This window comes from Saccostrea echinata, unplaced genomic scaffold (assembly GCF_033153115.1).
Source record: "Saccostrea echinata isolate AGI-Se365-2 ecotype Australia unplaced genomic scaffold, CSIRO_AGI_Sech_v1 ptg000064l, whole genome shotgun sequence".
In the NCBI taxonomy this organism is placed as follows: Eukaryota; Metazoa; Mollusca; class Bivalvia; order Ostreida; family Ostreidae; genus Saccostrea; species Saccostrea echinata.
Genome location: NW_026889813.1, coordinates 7936334 through 7956171, shown reverse-complemented (window position 1 = coordinate 7956171; position 19838 = coordinate 7936334). Strand labels below are relative to the sequence as shown.

The window sequence follows — 19838 nt, the reverse complement described above, 5'->3', positions numbered from 1 at the left end:
TTCACTCTATAAATTAATCCAGATAAAGTCTGGTAACTGTGGATTAACTCAGAATCCACACTGGGCTACCATGACAACTATGACATCATTATTTCACATTAAGTTAACCTAGCTGCAATAGATTTGCAGTGGATTCAATAATCCAGGTTATCTCTGGATTAACTTAACTCGGTGTGTACCTGGTCCATTGTGGACCAGGCTTTATGTAAATGTAGCTTGATTTAAACTACATTCATACTGAGTTAACAGTTATGCATAATAACAAAAATTGTGCATAAATTTAATCCTGAATGATGGTTGTATATATCATCACTTCATGATAATGCAATGCTATGGTACATGTAATATTGTAATATTTTCAAAAAATTGCTAGTAGACACAATGTAAATTAAATATTGTGGGTTAAGTTAATCCAGTTCAAGCTGATCTGGGTTAACCTAACCTGTGGACCAGCCCTAAAAGATATGTTGCCTGAGGACACACAATATTGAAGATGACTATGAATACTTACATGAAGGTGAATGATTAGGAAGTACAGACACTTACATGATGGCAGAATGAGAGAGAGGTACAGATATTTTTGTGATGCAAAATGACTGAGGCAGCACAGGCACTAATGTGATGGCAGAATGACTTAGGAAGTAAAGACGCTATTAAATGTAATGGTCAAGACACGTGATGGCAGAATGACTGAGGAAGTACAGATACTATTGTAATGGCTTAGACACTTACGTGATGGCAGAATGACTGAAGAAGTACAGAGAGTATTGTAATGGCTTAGACACATACATGATGGCAGAATGATATTGTAATGGCTTAGACACTTACATGATGGTAGAATGATATTGTAATGGCTTAGACACTTATGTGATGGCAGAATGACTTAGGAGTACAGATACTATTGTAATGGCCGAGAACTTACATGATGGCTGAGTGACTGAGGAAGTACAGATACTACCGGTATTGTAATATGGCTTAGACACTTACATGATGGCAGAATGACTGAGGAAGTACAGATACTATTGTAATAACTTAGACACTTACATGATGGCAGAATGACTGAGGAAATACAGATACTAATTTGTAATGGTCTAGACACTTACGTGATGGCTGAATGACTTAGGAAGTAGAGACTTTTTCTGACAACATTCATGTTCCAGTCTCCGGAGTGGAGGTTACAGGTTCTGTGGAGTGCCCTCTCCAGCAATCGATGGTCCACCATCTTGTATGCCTCCTACAAACAAAAAACATGGGTCATCAAAGACAATGAGTAAAGTCTAACACTTAATGAAGATTCTGGTAATGTGCATCCTAATCCTTAGAGGCAACATTCATGCACATTTGGTCCAGTTGGCACTGAATGGAACTGCTCCAAATCTTCAACAGCTCAACTGTACTGAGAATACACATCAGATAGAACATCTGAAGGAGGTCTGGTAGTGTGCATTCTTAAATGCAACATCCATGCAAGTTTGGATCAGGTGAGGCTATTAATAGTTACTTGGAAATAGACCTGCTCCAAAATGAACCTGTGCAATTATGTAGAAAATTTAGGTAAGATACAGCATCCAAAGCATATTTGGTGGAGTGCACACCTAAATGTAACATCCAAGCAAGTTAAGCCAGAATAAGACTATTGAATTCCTAATGATGAATCTGCTCCAAAACCTTTAACCTGTTCAATCACCTGGAAAATGTAGTCTGACCTAAGTTAGATGAAGCATCCATGCAAGTTTGGTCAGAGTAGATCTTATAGTTACATGGGAATGAACCTCCTCCAAAAAGTTTCAAGGCTACCTAAAAAGTTCAGTCATATAGGCTACTATCACATGAATGTCAAATATTCTATACTTTGTGCCCATGAGAAATGGATTTCTTTATAAACAATAGGCAGCATAAAACATAGGTAATCAGAGATTACAGAGCTCACCTCAACGAATGTTGTCTTAAAGTAAGGCAAAGTCCCACACTAAACTAATAATCTAGGTGTGTGCATCCCTAGATGCAACATTTATGCAATTTTGGTCTGATAGGGCTTGCAGTTACTTGGGAATAGACTTATCTGAAAACTTAAAACTAGTCACTCATCCAGAAAATGTAAGTCAAATCCAGCATCCGAAGCAAGTTTTGAGATTGTTCATCCCTTGATGCATCATCCATGCAAGTTTGGTTCAGATAGACCTTATAGTTACTTGGAAATGACATCTGCTCCAAAAACTTTAACCTGGTTACTCATCCAGAAAATATAGGTCAGATCCAGCATCCGAAGCAAGTTCAGTAGTGTACATCCTTAGATGTATCATCCATGCAAGTTCGGTCAATATAGGGTTTATAAATACTTGGAAATGACATCTGCTCCAAAAACTTTAACCTGGTCACTCATCCAGAAAATATAGGTCAGATTCAGCATCCGAAGCAAGTCCAGTAGTGTGCATCCTTAAATGTATCATCCATGCAAGTTTGGTCAATATAGGGCTAATAGTTACTTGGAAATGAGACCTGCTCCAAAAACTTGAACCTGCTCCAAAAACTTGAACCTGCTCCAAAACCATTAACCTGGTCATTCTTTAGCTGAAATTGCAGCATCTTAAACCTTGACTGGTACAATGAAACACACTAGAAGCATCCTCCATGCATCTCTGACTAATATAGGCCCTAGAAGTACTTGAAAAGAAAACTGCTCCAAAAACCTTAACCTGGGACGCCGACACCAATGCCGAGGGTATTACATAAGCTCCCCCAACTTCGTTGAGGTGAGCTAAAAATCGCAAATTATTTTCACAAACTTTTGAATTAAAGGTGCTATGGGCACCTGTATCCTTTGCTTCTGTCTTATGATGTTTCTGCCTTATGTTTTTACAAACTTACCTTGAGACTAAGGCCATGTTCTTCAATGACCAACTCTGCCCCATTGACATTCTTCTTAAAGAGATCCACAGGGTACTGCAAGATAATCATAATAAGGTTACAGAGAACTTAAGTATAAAAAATATAAAAACTGAAGATAACAGTGATCTATCTCATGTCAATTCATGAACATCCTAGGGCAGAAACATGGACCCCTGGAAACAACAGAGGTGGGATCAGGTGCCCAGGAGAATTAAGCATCCCCTGTCAACCCATCATACCCAACTTGAGCCACCTATTTTGATCAGGTAATGGAGTAATTATAAGTCATTATAACACACAACAGAATTTGCTGAATTCTGACTTTAAACATTTATTAATAAGATACATGTAGATGAACACCGAGAATGGTAATATAGACATGTAAGCTATTACATGTAAATGTATTTAAAAAAATTGTTCAGAGTTTTGAAAAAATCCTAGGCTATAAAAAAAAAGAAGAAAAAATTGAAATCACAATATCTATTTTACTGAAACAGATTTTTAATTAAGAAGCTTAAAACAAGACATTCTGATTCATAAAAATGATGTTTTCTCTTCTCAAAAGTGCAACTTGACACAATTTAACAATTGAAGGTCACTTTTGCACATTACATTGTCAAAGAACTTTAAATTACTAATGCAGAAACAAGCTCTCTAAAATCAATCATATTAGACAAAAGACATTGAAGTATACCCTTACATTTGTCAATCATGATTGTTTTATGAAGGTTGGTACCCACTCAATCAGTGATCGGGGAAAGAACATAAAGGGGTGGGCAATGGAGGATTCTAGACAGGTGTCTGAACCAAGCACCCCGAGACAACTTTGATGTGAATTATCATGTGTTATAAATCTGCCAAAACAATTAGCTTCCCTTAAGCCCTGTGTCAATGTTTGATCACACGAACTGGCCATTTATTTCATATACTGCACATTGTGTACACAGGAAAGTGCACATTAATCTGATGTAAAAAGAGATTCCATTCCATATGTATACATCTCCCTTGTCTTCATATTACATGTATCACATAATTAGTCTCATTTCCATACACATTGATCATATATAAAGTACAAAGTCCAATATCAGAATGAATTCTTCACCCATGCTTTATTTTTTTTTCTGTTTGAAAATATTCAAAAAATATTCAACTAATACTACAGTTAATTGTTATACATGTATTTTTACATATTGTAACATTTACTCTGTAACTTATATCAAGGAGGTGTGTGGCCTTATTCACTTGAAACAACTATGAAAGGTTGATAGATTGAATGTTTGCAGTTTTAAGTCGATCCTAGCAAGATTATCTCACTCATATGAGATGGTACTAGATACCAGTGAAAGGATCCAAATTTAGACCTTACTCGGCACTCAGAGCAAATGAGCAGTGAGGATTCTTTAGCATGCCAATGCCTGCCGTGACACAGGGCCTCAGTTTTTAAGGTCTCATCAGAAAAATCTGCAACTTTGACTCAAGGTGCCAAGAGATTCGGGAAGAAACAGCTGCTACCTATTCTACGTTGACTTAGGTTTGTTGTGATGGGGGCTTGAACCCACAACTTTCCGATCATGGAGTGAGTGCTCTACCGAATGAGCTACCAGTCTTTATGCTCTACCAACAGAGCTATCTGGCAACCGACAATTGAATGTCTGACTGTCAAGTTCCTCCCTCCTTTAAGATCTTTGGCCCCAAAGACACCAACCCAGGTTCTTCCCTGGCAGGTCTTTCACCTGTTATGTACAGGGCATAGCATGGCAACAAATGTAACAGGAAAGGAAAAAAGTGTGCCGGACCAGACCAGGATATGAGATTCCCTGAACCTCCAGTCAGGCGCTCTACCAACTGAGCTATCTGGCCAACGGCGATCGAACCTGTCTGACTGTCATAAAGAATATGTCAAAGACAGACACTATATCTTACTGACAGACTTGTAATAAGCTAAGAATTGGACTAAATTCTGTCCAGAATGTCGAGTCACACAAACAAAATGTAGGTCAAATGCAGCCTCTTGAACACTGCATCAAACTTAGTATCCACAGATACATCTAAGCTGCAAGTTTGCTTTGGACATCACTTGAAATAAGCCAGAGAGTGACCTAAATGCTGGGTGGGCTTAATATTGGGTTTGACCATTTTACCAATTTGAAAGTCACTGGCAGACTTGTCAAAATTTTGAAATCACTGTCAGACATTTGGTCTGAAAAAAAAAAAAAGAAAGTAAAATGTTCCGACAGATGGACAAAGTTTTATCAGACCAGATACATGTACATGTACCTTATTTTGATGCTGAGAAAGGAAAAAAAATAACTGCACAAAAATGCCCTTTATTATTTTCAACAGCCTTCAGTCTCAAAAGTTTCTTTTCTTGGATAGAGAGCCTTTAATCAGAGAAATAAATGACGTTATTATGTATTGCTGTAACAAATTTAATCGACCATCGTCACCATGCGCCATCTCTGCTATTTTTGTGACCTTCACCTGCGCATCCCAATATTTTTAAAATTTGCGTCATGCTCAATTTTTTTCAAATGGTCATTTGGACCCACGTCTTCAAAGTTATTGGTCCAGACAAATTTTTACCGGCCTTGTGGACATGCAGGACCGACGATTTTCAACAAATCTGCACTGGGGCACAAAATGTAGGTCATGTGCAGCAACAAAAGTATGTCACTTCATTGCAGGAGGTATAAAATCATGAATCATCTTTAAATCAATTAAATTTTCCTTCAAAAATTTAATCTGCTAAAAAGAAGATTAAGCACAATAATATGCAGATGTTTAATAAATTAATAAAGTCATTAGGGCTAATCCTTTAGTTTATAGGGATTAAACTGCACATGTTTTATAATGACTGTACATATTACCACCACTGCAGACTGTCCTGTATATAACACACCTATTGTCCTGCTAGAGGTAGAAGATTAACTCTGCCTTGTTCCTGATGTAGACTTACACTCGGACACTTAAGACGATTTAATTTCGTAGTGTTTATATTTAATCATATCAAGTGATAATCAAGTTTTTATGTTAGTTTTAAAACAGGTTGACCTCCAGTTGATTTTGGATAAGTACTAATTCACTTTAAATGAATTAAAAAAAAAATTATAGGCTTTTCCAATGATTAAAATCTTAACTATTAAAAAAGAAAAACTTAGTCTACATCCACAAAACTTCAAATGTATAAATATACCTTAAATCCATTTAAAAACAACTAAAGCTGAATATAATGACTTTATTATATTTATTTATACATTAAAATATGCAGTGAGAAAAATTAAGATTAGCTCTGTTCTAGATCTGCTACGCCTATTAAGCAGCCTTATAAAATACTGGACATATACATGTACTTCAAAATTTAAAAATTACAGTCGAGTCACATTAATCCAGACCTTTGTGTTACTGAGCAGATTGTCAAGATAAATGAAGAATCCAGACTAATGAAACATACTTTGTATATTCAAGTATAAATTGTTCGCCACAAATGTAATCCAAAAGGTGAAGTGTCCAGATAATTAGCATCTTGATTAACAAGACTCCACTGCAGATTCTAGATCTGTACTTATATACATGCTCTGATAAAAAACATATACTTACTCCCAGAGCTCGGGCTAAGCATCTGAAAAATAAAGTAAAATATTTAATTATAATCAAATTTGGTTGTAACATGCTATTTGATTGGGTTAGAAAAATTAAGTTTATTCTGCATAACCTTTATGTAGCTATGTTGCCTTTGTCACTTTATGATTTGCATCCAAAATGTATCAATCAACTTGCCATTATGTTTAAATTTTGTACATTTTTATGCCATTTTTGTCTGGGTTGGAACAGTTTATGCTTTTTTATAATTTAATTGTTTTGTTGTATATATAAAGCTTAAGCATAAACTTACTAACTGCCCTAACCCAGGTAATAACTTAATGTATAACTTAATGTGTAACTTTTATATTCATTCCTTAAATAAAATAATTGACAAATAAAATGGAAGTCAACATAAAGTAATGAAGAAATAAAATCTTTTTAAAAAGTTAATTATCTCAGTTTTAATCTATATTTCATACTAACTTTTCCAATAAATGTACGACAACACAACACAGTAATTGGGATCCCTTCCATTAATTAGAATCTGTAGAAGTTATTTTTCAAATGGAAGAATGTATTGATTTTCCTATGAACAATATTCTTTTAAAGTTCTGGATAAATTATAAAAATAATACTACAAATATAATTAATATTAAATCAATAAATTGATTATGATACACATATATATTGAAATACTAGCTGTCATTAAGTTTCAGAGATAAATATATGAACAAATTAAGATAGATATAATGCAACAGAATCAATGCAATGAAGAAAAACTGCATATTTCTGTTAGTATTTACTATGTCTTTATTAATCCATATTTATATAACATAAGGAATATTAATTCCAGTCTTATAATTTCAAAAAAAAAAAAACTGAAATCTAAACTCAGCTGATTTAAAATCCAACATACATGGAACAGATGTAGTTTTAGTACTAAAACAATTATACTTATAGTACCATATAATTCAACAGTCAAGTTCAAATTATAAATGAAAAGAAAAATCAATTTATTAGCAACTTACCCTAATTCTTCCCATGTAAAAAATCCTCTGAATTTGGGAAACTTTAAATGAAACATTTCCTCTCACGCCCTCATCTTTAACTGAATCCTCCAACAGTTACATCCACAAATTTAAATTGACCGGTTACCACATAGCTCAGCGACAGTACACAAGGCTGTTACATTTTCCACCCTGAGTGGGCCGTTCATTGCCATTTTTACTGTTACTTATCTTAAATGTTTCGCTGTTTTAGATTCTATTCAAAACTTCTGAAGTTTGCAAATATTTATAGCTTGTAGGGCCATAACAATACCTCTGAAATCCTTAGTAAATCAGGGGACCTTTAAATCTTACTATATGGGACCAATAGTTTGTATGAATTAATGGATTTAAATTAAGATATGGTTGGATTAAATACTTAAGAAATTCACTGCACGCCTTTTTTCATTTAAATGTTCTGCCATTTGATAATACAGATATGACAGTTTTTACACCATTAAGTTTACAACAATAATAAATCTCTCATAATTCACTACTTTGATTTTTCTTGCATTTAAAAAGAAACTATCAGTTCTTCAAAAACTATGACAAAAAAATTCACTTTGAATTTCCTGTCTTGCTTATGATAAAACCAGTTCTTTACGTTATTTTCCTCGTAAAAATTATTGATCATGGTTTTGAATAGATATGCAAAAGAGCATTCTTAGGACTTTCTTTCTTCACTTGCAATGACTTTCAAATTAAAAAAATCTAAAAAGGAAAATTCCAATCACCATCCTACCAGAAAAATCAATTCACGGGGATCTATAAGGATCAATTCTGACTTTTACCAAAAGTTTTATCACCCCTGGACAACAAAATAACCTTCTCTTCACATAAAACCAGTCACTGCAAACAGCATAGGTGAATAGTCATTAAGGAAACCAATGGAAAATTAGACATAAATATCCAACAAAAACAACACTGGAGTCACACTAAAATGTGAAGAGATTAGTACCCAAGTAACGGTCCCCGTCTATACCAAGTTCTAATGGAAGTACGCTATTACAATTGATTCATCTAAGGTAGAGGTTAACATTGTGCTTAGAGCCCATTTCTGGTAAATTAAACATTCAAACACTAGATATACAATTAATCAATGTCTAATCTACCATGCTTGATAAACGCATAGAAGACTCCAGATCAGTTTGGTACTGTAAAGGCTTACACGAGCTATTAATTATGATTTGTAATCCGGAACCTTTTGGTATGTAATGACACTGATCAAATTTAGGCAGCATTGAGTATCATTTCATCAAAACTAGGTAAAATTTGGCTCATAATTAAATAAACATCTATAAACAGCGATAAACAGCCAGTCCCAAAATTTAATGGAAAGTTAAACCTATATACTTTAGAAGAACAAACCGATCAAACAAAATATATACATTACTTAGACTACAAAACAATATGGGGCTTGTGGGGGAAATTATGCAATAATGTTTCATGTGACAACATTAAACCTGTGGACAGATATACTTGAAAATGAGATTTATTTATGGAAAATGCACTTAAACTTTCGCCAAAATTTAATACACATGAAGTGTGCAAATTCTTGAAACTTAATCACTTAATTGAATTCAATCTTTCTTTGCCATACAAAGGAATCTTGTTCCAGCAATTTCTACCTAAAGCATCATTTAAAAGTGACATTTTACTCCTAAATAACAATGAAATATCTATCCATGCTGATCGAATCAATAACAAACACTCAAAAATAAAAAAATCAACTATAGAGGAATCTTTGCACCAAATGAAATTGGACCGTCATAAAATCAGCCTGTGGTCGTCTGTCTTATCAATTATAGATTTGTATCTGACACACCCCAGTATTGACTGATAAATATCAAAATCGTGCTGTCTGCCATATAATTTATCCTCAATCAATCTAATTAAGACAAAAGAACATAATCAATATTTACGTATACCTCAAAATAGCAATCTGCACTACTGCACAATGATCAGGATTGATTCCTGATCTTAGAAACATTTAACCCAACATCATACCGTCAAGTTCAAGCTAACAATGTGTAGCATTCAGGTATCAATAAAAAACACATGTACAATTTTTAAAACCAAATTGTAGGAATCTTTATAAGTGTCATGACATGACAAAATATATCAAAGTATGACCTTGGGAAAACAGCTAATAAATGAGGTATGACACATTAAACAAAATGATAAAATGTGGAGGACTATTTTTTTTTGTGTGTGTACCCTCCTGTGTGTCTAGGTAGACGAAAGTTTAACGCTAAACAGGTGCTTGTTTACAGCAAAAGAAAGATGGCATTTCAATTATTAAAGTCAACAAAGGCCTATAAAAAAATCAAATTTATCATTCCACATTATGTACCTTTTGAAAAGATGCATGATTCTAAGACATTTGAGCTGTAGGTGATGAAAGGAGAAAGTTATCAAGAATATAAAAGTGAAAAGTAGTGCATTCACCGACTACATACTTTGACAAAGAGTTTACAACAAGACTACCAGCTGATTCCTACATAACCTTACTGTATATTTTATCTGCAAACTTTTTTCCCCCAAAAGTATAAAAACTTCCTTATACCCATCCAGTACAATTTGCTGAGATAAAACATTATTTCTTCTATAGTCTGCAGAGTACATCTTTTTCTCTCTCTCTCCCACATAGTTGTAAGGTTTCAATTAAGAAATATTCCCACTTCTCAATAAAGAAGGGTACATAATGGCTGTAAAAATAATGTCCTTAATAACATTGAAAAAAAATTACATAGATAAAGTGAGTAAAACATGTTTTATTCTCAATTTATAACTATCTGAGCAATGAGTAAGCAAGTGGGAGATTTTACAATACACAAAAAGTTTACATTGAATAAAGACGTATCAAAATGCTTTTGAAAAATAATCAGCAATTCTTCAACTAGATGTAAATACAACTTGTTTCACAACATACATTTACTTGTATATACTTGTATATACCAACTGTGAAGTTTTTAGTTAAAACATTTCATGCACATGTTTGATTGAAGTGGATTAGGTTCATTCTACATACCAGTATCAGGTAGACAAATTTCAGCAGCAACATATAAATTATTTTTTTTCTTCTTCTATCAAAAAAGGATATAAAAAAATATAGAAAATAATTAAAAAATGTTGTCTCCAAAACACCTCGAAAGAAAAATTGAGGGTTAATCTATTCCATTGATACAGAAGTTACAACCAAATATGGTTTGTACACATTTAACTTGTCCTGCATAAAAGTAGATAATTGAATATATGTTTTTAATATATTTAATACTGCTATATACCCTTTAAGTGTGGAACATCCTTTTAAATATTATACATACAATGAAAAAGATTTTTTTTTGTCTAGAACTCATTCCTACAGATTAAGGTATTGAGTATATGTCACAGGTAAAGATCTATCTTTTTGTTCAGAAAAACTAAAATATGATTATACCTGGAAGTGCAATAATTATCATAAAGCAAATCTGTTCAGATTTGAATCCCCCCCCCCCCTTTCACATACATCTAGACTGAAATGATAGTGTAACAAGAGTTGTCTTTCCTTGTTTAAAAATCAAATCCAAGTGAAAGTTTACTGAAAGATGATCCATTTCAGAAATGTAGTGATATGTATGGTAATTAAAAAAAAGTCCTTTGTATGTGATTAAATTCTAAGAGTACATACCCAGGTACTTATTGGTTTTAATATTGTTATCAGAGAATTTCTACTTTTTTACAGACATCTGCACTATTTTTTTAATGTGTCCATGAACATCAACATTTTAAAAAATTCATGTTAATACATTTAAAATAGTCCATACCAAAAAGATTAAAAAAGAGCCCACTACCTTAATATAAAAGCACTATACAACCAAGATGCATATAAAGTAAAAAAATCATTTGCCCTAATTGAAATAATCATGTAAATGGATATTAAATTGCAAAATAGCATACTGACTAACAACAATGGAATGTATGAAAGGGAAAATTTGCAAACAATGGAAAAATTTTAATATTAGATACTAGCTACAGGAAAGACCATAGTTAACAAATGGAAACACATCCTTAATTTTTAAACCAAAAGAAAGATAAGATTAACAAATACATGTAGATACATCTCCTGATCTATGATACATTACAAGGTAACATTCCTGTTAGTGGCAGGGTGATATATATATATTGCACTTGTTAATTTCACTACATGCTTGTTTCATAATACATATCTACAAGTTTTCCTGGGAAAGAGAGGAGAATGGGCGTAAAATGATTCCAGCTGTTTTGTTTTGTTCAAAGATATCAACGAAATTTTTAAGAAATTTCAACACTTGTGAATATTCATATAATTACATGTGCCATGTTTCTCTGGACAAATTAATTAATTGTAACTGTATAGTATCACGAAGACAAGCTCTTTACAATATAATTAATTGTGTTGATTCATCTCCAATAAATAATTTTACTAAAACATCCTCCTTCACAATGAAAACTTTTCATAAAGTGAAAGAGTGATGACCCTTGTTGATATTTCTTGCATGTAAATAAATTTTGCTATTACAAAAAAAATGGGCATTTGCTTGGTGAAAGATAAGCTGGAAATTTACAAATAATTCATTAATTCTCTCTTAAAATCTTTAAGCAATGCATTGATGTATATGACTAACTGTTAATTAATAATGTTTCATTATATATAGTGTACCAGTACAAAGAAACACTACACATCTTCTACCTGATAATCAAGGTGTAAATGCAAGTTGAGTTACAATAGTTTACATCTATCTCTGGCTAATTATCACAGAAAGCTTGAAAGCACCACACTATAATCCAAGCCATACAAAGTCTAATGTCCATCCGCTATAGGATGCCACAGCTGTCACATTCAAAATCAACCAATCTAATAATCTCAGGCTGAAAAATCATTACTATCAGTTGTAAAACATGAAAAATTCATAATGCAAAGACATACCTTTCCAATAAACATCATAAATAACAGAGCTACCCTTTATCACAAAGTAAAAAAATTAATGGAATATCTAATTAATAACTAAAAGTTGTACTCTCTCAACATTATGCAAATGACTGAAGAACAAAACCTAAATGTACATGTACAGTGTATGTCTACCTTGTTTTTGATTTATGTTCTAGAATACCAAATATTAAAATGAATACACATATAAATATACAAGGATAATTTAGGTACACAGTAAAACTTGGTCATAACGAACTCCCGGAGACCTGCAAATTTACTTCACTATTATCTATATCTGTAATTCATTATACCCATATGAAAATTTGTTATAGCACATGTATCAACTTTGCAATATAGATTTTTTTTCCCTATGGAATATATTGATGGAAGTATTATATACAAAATTCACCTTGAACTAATAAAGTTTTCATATGAATTTGAATTTCAAATATAAATACTTTCAAAAAATTTATGTCAGTTCAGTTCAATACTCTAGCTTTTGAGATCTTTGAAAATTTGTACAGGAGATGTAAATTTCATTATTTCAAACCTCTAAGGGAAAAAAATTCAGTTCACTATATCTGTAAATTTGCTATATCAGATATGTTATAAGGCCATAAAAAATAAATAAATAGTTTCTCAGGCCAAAAATTTCAAAATTCAATGGGGCAGGCAGGTTCTTTTTTTTCTTTCTTTCTTTTCTTTTTTTTTTTTTGGAAGCAGCTGTTACCTTTTTTTCATGTCAGCTGTTCAACAAAATGATGATATCAACTGATTCTTTTTTTTTTTTTCTTCGGTTCTCTCATTAATTATAATATGTATGTATTATTCTTGTTAATTCGTTTTATGTCATGACTGTATGCCGACATGGTAATTGTCAATAAAGTGAATTGAATTGAATAATATGCATTCAACTTTAAATAATGTTATTCCAAACAAATTTAATTCATAAACTACTGTATTAACAAGAAATGTATTGTTTATCTAATAAAAACGTCTATTAGCACTTATGAAAAGGGGAATAACTCAATTTTCTTTTTCAGCTTGGAAAAATAGAAAATTGAGTTATTTCCCTTTTCAATATGTCAATACATTTGATCAATGCGGCAGTGTTTGACCTAATGCGGCGGTGCCTGAGAAACTATTGATTAATTTTTTTTGGCCTAATCGTAAAATTTACAGGGAATCGTAAAGAATTTTGCCAGGAATCCTTAAAACCTATTGCTTTTTCTGTAAATTTATTATATCTGTGTTCATACTTAATGAGTTTTACTGTACACCCAAGATACAGGTAAACAAAACATTAATAGCCTTAAATATGTCTTAAAATAAATATGTATAAATTTTCAGTACATGTATTACAACACAATTATGCCAGCATAACATTTTTCATGAGTTTCCCATTTAAAATCTTCCTATATTCTTCCCCCCCCCCCCCCCCAAAAAAAATTATATATATATACAAGTATATATATTTATATTAACCCTTCACATAAAAGCACTAAAAACAAGAATTTTTATGCATACTTTGATAAAGCATCTTTTTCTGCTGAACATTTTTACAAGCTTAAAAAATTTTCTTCAAGAATAGATGCAAATGAAATTTAATTCCCAAACCTGTTAGCATGGAATGAAAATAAAATGTACATATACAAAGTTTCATGCTACTTTACATAAAAAGTAGGTCGTCTTTGGTAAGTTTAAAAAAATTACAATACACGAATGGAACTTTCATTAATTAACATGCAGCACTCAAAAATAAAACATTAACACACTGAACATTATAGACTAGCTTAGAGGATGGACTGTCACATTGACAAATTCATTTCTCCATTAATCATTAAAAATTGTATTTCTTCAAAATTGTGGGAAAAAAACTGTGATGCATTTGTTATCTGCACATTGATTGGTTGCCTTCAGAGATTCACCTCTGTCCATTGATCGATCCTGTCAGCTCATTGGCTGTAAGTAATTAGATGGAACATAACCTTTGACCCCATCAGCATCTACATACCACCACTCACTGTTACCCTGTTCATCATGTTTGACGTACACAGTCACAACCTGTCCCTCAAACAAACTCACTTCATTGGCTGCACGGGACTGGAAGGCATACTCAGCATAGTAAAACTGAAAACAAAGGTCAAGAAATGCCTTTACTGTCTAACTTATACATAAGTACTGGGCATAAATGAGACAACAGGCAAAAAATTGTTTGAATATTACAGAAAAGGTCTTGTAACTACCTCTTCACATTCATGCTTGATAGAATCCTCTACTGTAGGTAGGTCAGGGGTCATGTCTTCATCTAAAAGTTCATCTAACTCTTTGCTTAGGCTTTTCTGACTGATCAGTGTAGATTGCTTTGGTGACCTCTGAGATGATAACTGACCACCATCCACTGAGGTTGAACTTTGATAATTGACTGCACATGAACTTGTTGACCCTTGACTTCCAGTAGAGGTCAGACGTTGTCTTTGACCAATCACAGTGGGTGACAGAGGTGATGTTGGTACAGGGATGTTAGGATAAATCTGATTGGCTTCTTCACTGACTGTGACATCTGAGGACTGATAAGACTGGAGGAGTCGTGAGGGTATAAACCCTTTAGCAGCTGTCAAATAAACATTTTCTCAAAAACTGTGTCTGTTCAGAGTCTTAAACATATTGTGATTTGTACAACTATACTACCATAATTGAGTTCCTCTCACATATAGCATTGTCATAAAATATTTTTTAACAAAATAAAAATGAAAAGTAAAGAGAGTCCCTCACCTCCATTGTCCACAAACCACCTGTCCTTGTTCCCCATGGGATCCTTGTCTTGAACAACACCCACCAGATCCCCAGCATTGAGGGAAAGGTCCATCAGATCACTGGCAGTGTAATTTTGTAACACCCTGTATAGTTTTTCTGCTGGGAACTTTTGCTGAAGGTACACTTTCTGACTCTGAGCCTGAGAACTGGCCATTTCCTCCTATAAAAGCACAGGACAAACCCATGAACCCAATCCCTCTGTTTTAAATCATTAATTTAAGGAAAAAATGTTGGTTCATGGGGTTTTGATTTTGTGGTTAAAATGTACATTTTACATGTTCTTTACTTGTAACATTTCATGGAAGACATAAATTAGTGGGTCTTTTCATACCATGAAAACAACAAAACTTAAACCCTCATTAAAATGAGTGATTTCACAATGTTTGAAATTTTAGTATTTTTAAATATATCTTTTGGCAAAATTATTCCAAAAAATAAGATTTGAACCACATCTGCTTGATAGTTAAATTCAATGAAAATATCTCTCTTAATCAAGTCATAAATATATCTTGAGAAAATCTTCTCTTTTATGAGAAGGAAGATACTTAAACTCAAATAATCTGTATCAAACTATTACTTTACTTTTGAACAACTATGTATATCAGAAACATCAAGAACTACAGTTTGTTCACTTGAGAGTATCATTCTCAGCAACCTTTGAGAAATCTGCCCCCCAAACTTACAACTAGGGATGGCCTTTTCCCTTTTTTGTCTGGTTGTTTCAGAGCATCCACTTTAGGGTTAAATCCTTTAGGTATAAAGCTAAGACAGGACATCTTGTCCACCACAGCAACATGTCCGATGTTGAAGTTCTCCATCAGGTTGTCAGTGGAAGAGAGCAGGGATGGAAGCTATAAATAGCACGATAATAATGTAACAGCAGGGTACAGTGTATGAAATGTTACTGCAATGCCTACAGATAATGTGCAAAGGATATACTATGAAGAAAGGATGTACTTTTATTAATAATTTTCAACCATTTATAAAGTCACCAATACCAGAGCATATAAATGTCTTAAAATTACATAAACTAGATTTATATTTTCATGAAAATGATTAATTTTCAAATAAATCATTTAAAATAAATTATCAATTCATTCATGTCACTCCTCTTAAATCTTTGAAATAAATACTCGAATCAAAACCATGCAACTTTAATCTCAAACTACATGTATGACAGTCTGAACATTTGAATATGCAATTTATAAGTCCAAATTTCATGCATTTCCTCTCCAAATCTGTTTTGATAAATAAGCTGAGTAAATGTGCTGTAACTTGCTGTCTTCTTTGCCTAGTTTGGCTGCCTCCACCTGAAATTTCTACTCAAGCAAATGTAGCCTAAGAGCATGCACATGAAATATAACTAATATGTGATTGCCAAGCAAAGCAACAGAATTTATCTCCCTTGACCTAGCAGCACAAGTTGCGCAGACAGCTGTGTCTTGCAGTTTATGGTGGATAGAAATGATGCTGTAGCGCTACTGGATGACTGACTTACAGTAGATAAGTTTGGTGATTGAGATTTAGTTTCTATTTCATGCTGAGTGACTTTCTGTAAACAAAATGGTGTTGTATACAAGCAAAATAAATCAAAATTAGATATATAACTATAATATGTAAACAAAATGGTGTTATACACAAGCAAAGTATATCAAAATTAGATATATAACTATTAATATGCAATTATAAACATATCACATTACACAGATTTGCACAATAAAATGTAAAAAAGTCAAGCATAATAAAATATTAATTTTATCAATTATAAAATGATTAGTTATATATGACAATTAATGATATTACCAGTAATTCAAATATGCAAAAGATGTGAAATTCTATCACTTAAGAACATTAGGAACAGATGACAACTTCTTTTAACAACTGGATGATAATAAAAACCACATCCATAGACTACCACACACTACTACATCCGAAATAAAACTACCGTGTGACAAACAACACCAAAGTGGAAATAACAATGTGCAGGCACACTAAAACTCTAATCAAACAAACAATCAATTGTATGACTGACTCTTATCAATTTCTGCTACCAAAAAAGAAAATGTACACATATACCATTAAAAACTGCCTGTTAGTGAATTCACTTACATCCAGGGTATCGGACAGCTGGAGAGATCTCTGGTTGATGTACTCTCTCTGAGCTTGGACAAAAGCTGCAATACAGTCCTGTAGGAGATGGAGGGATAAGCTATACAGCTTAGGAAGCTCGTCCAGAAGCTGGGCATTCAGTCCCTCGTAGTCACTCTTAACTGGCTGCAGGGCTTTCTCTGGCATCTAATGATATCAAAATAGTGCATACTTTTATAGCAGAGGTGTAAATAATAAAACTTGTAGCACATTTAAACTAAGATTTTCTTTATGTATATATGACTGTCTGCATCATGATAAATAAATTTACAGCATAAAGGAAAAAAAGAAAACATTTTATTGCTTATAAGTGGATGTTGTGCACATCACACTGTCTTACAAAGTTGACTGATTTTCATTTAAACATTTCCTCCTCACCCTTCCATCAGTGACTTTCCTCTGCATGGAGTCATAGTCCAGCAGTTTGTCAAACCTTTTCTGTATCACTTTGTTAGGGGCCTCAAACAGGGACATCAGTCTGTTCAAAGGGGAGGTCACCAGGTCCCTAACTGTCTCTTGCTACAATTGTCAAACACAACAAAACCTAGTTTTCAGAATTGAAAATCTGTCTACAAATTACAAAATTTTAGTATTTTAGACTAAACAATTGATCAGTGTCCTCCACCATAAAATGGCAATTCGAGCAAAATCTGTACATACAAACAGGGGAAGATGCTTTCTATCCAGATTTTCCTGGGCCTCCTGGTATTTCTGCATCTCTGCATTACTCTGTCGATCATCGTAAAAATCTGCCAGGTCAGCCACCATGCACTCATGACAGGACACAGACTCCTACATAATCAATCAACAATCTCAACATATCAGTCAACTCAATTTAAAATAGAAATAAGAAATGAATTTAACTTTAAAAACACATTTCAAATACCAATTTACTGAACAGCAACTTGCAAAACAAAAGAAATACAGAAATAAGACGAGCTGTTTACCTGTAAGTGGTCCATATATATCTGTGTATTTCTTATAAAGACTTTCACCATCTTCTCCAGTTGTCTAAACTTTAGCTCTTCTTTGTCAAAGTCATCATCCTTTATCTGCAAATATTTACATTTCCAACTTTTTCTCTATGTGATAACTCTTTGAAATTTAATTGTGTTGATTCCTCAATATTTACAATTGAACATAAATTTCGCCAAGTGAAAGGTCAAGTGCCTTATACGCATGTCAATTTTCCGCAGCCGTCACTGCGTTAGATATCAGTGGGCAGTGGCTATGAAAATTAACATGTGTATTTCATATCTATAAGTCAGAATTTTTTTATTTTATTTTACATCATTATAAATGTAAATACAAGGAATCACTGTCTGGTTTCTTGGATATGCTAGGGACATCAATGACAGTTGGAAACATGGGATAATCTATAATTTACATTTGCAACTGTTGTTAATGGCCTGACATACCCAACACACTAGACAGTGATTCCTTAAATATACCAGGTACATGTACATGAAGTTAAGCTTCCCATACAATCAAATCTTTATAAAACTTGTGTACAGTTATATTCACTTACCAGCAGAAGTCCCAGATTTGTACTAATTCGACCTTTGAACCTGCTGCCTTTTTTCTTTATAGTGTGGAAGCTCAGCTTGGCAAGTTTGTCTCCAAAAGACTCATCTGAAACTTTCTTATATTTGAACACTGTGAAAAACAAATAATATTATATCTTAGTTTCATTTTCCTCTGAGATTGTTTAAATACATAAACATGTATAAATGTAAGTTGTTGGTTGTTTGACCTAAGTCCTTTCTGCGTTTGTATTCATTGATGGCTGATGCTACATCAGTCATGGCGTTGATGGCAGTCAGAATTTCTTTCTTGTCTGGATGGTCATCCTCTGTTGCCTGTAAGCCATTAAAACAATGGAAACACCATTAGCATATCACACTCTGATCAAAAGCAAGTAAAGTCTTTGCTTGGGAAAGACAGACAAACCTCACCACAAATGTATTTTCTGTGTTAAACAAAATTGTTACTTAACTGTGGAATCATCATTGTTTGAGGGGGGGTCAATGTTCGTGTGCAACCAAAATTTTACTAGTACTAGTTACTATTAAGAGAGATAAATCTACTGTGTTCAGTGTATACATGTGTGTGTATCAATGTTCATGGGGATGTAGATTTGTGGGTAAGGGTTGCCCACGAAATCTATGAACATTGATCCCCCACAAACAATAATGATTTCACAGTATTACATGTAGCTGCAACAAATTCAAAATTTGGAACACATTGCAAGTCATGGACTTATCAACACAATCATAAATTACTACTGTTGATATTTCTATTAATTATCACACATAGTGAATAGATGTTTTTTGAGGATCATGCATTTTGCTGACTATAGTCACAGAGAAAGGTGCTCAGTACAAACCTCTTTAAGATCAGTATAC

The 19838-nt window shown here is 33.2% G+C and overlaps 1 protein-coding gene across 1 annotated transcript in view; it reads right to left on the bottom strand.

The window, feature by feature from the left end:
- LOC133175724 (dynamin-binding protein-like) overlaps positions 1 to 19838 on the bottom strand; it is a 52696-nt gene that overhangs the window by 15946 nt on the left and 16912 nt on the right. Inside the window, exons 10-22 of the mRNA XM_061310831.1 lie at positions 19187 to 19292; positions 18962 to 19089; positions 18381 to 18485; positions 18094 to 18225; positions 17812 to 17952; positions 17395 to 17580; positions 15969 to 16136; positions 15244 to 15445; positions 14715 to 15082; positions 14432 to 14598; positions 6487 to 6508; positions 2869 to 2943; positions 1104 to 1234 (exon numbers count right to left, since the gene is read on the bottom strand). Of these exons, the coding sequence (XP_061166815.1) occupies positions 1104 to 1234; positions 2869 to 2943; positions 6487 to 6508; positions 14432 to 14598; positions 14715 to 15082; positions 15244 to 15445; positions 15969 to 16136; positions 17395 to 17580; positions 17812 to 17952; positions 18094 to 18225; positions 18381 to 18485; positions 18962 to 19089; positions 19187 to 19292 (1931 nt within the window). The remainder of the gene's footprint in view (positions 1 to 1103; positions 1235 to 2868; positions 2944 to 6486; positions 6509 to 14431; positions 14599 to 14714; positions 15083 to 15243; positions 15446 to 15968; positions 16137 to 17394; positions 17581 to 17811; positions 17953 to 18093; positions 18226 to 18380; positions 18486 to 18961; positions 19090 to 19186; positions 19293 to 19838) is intronic.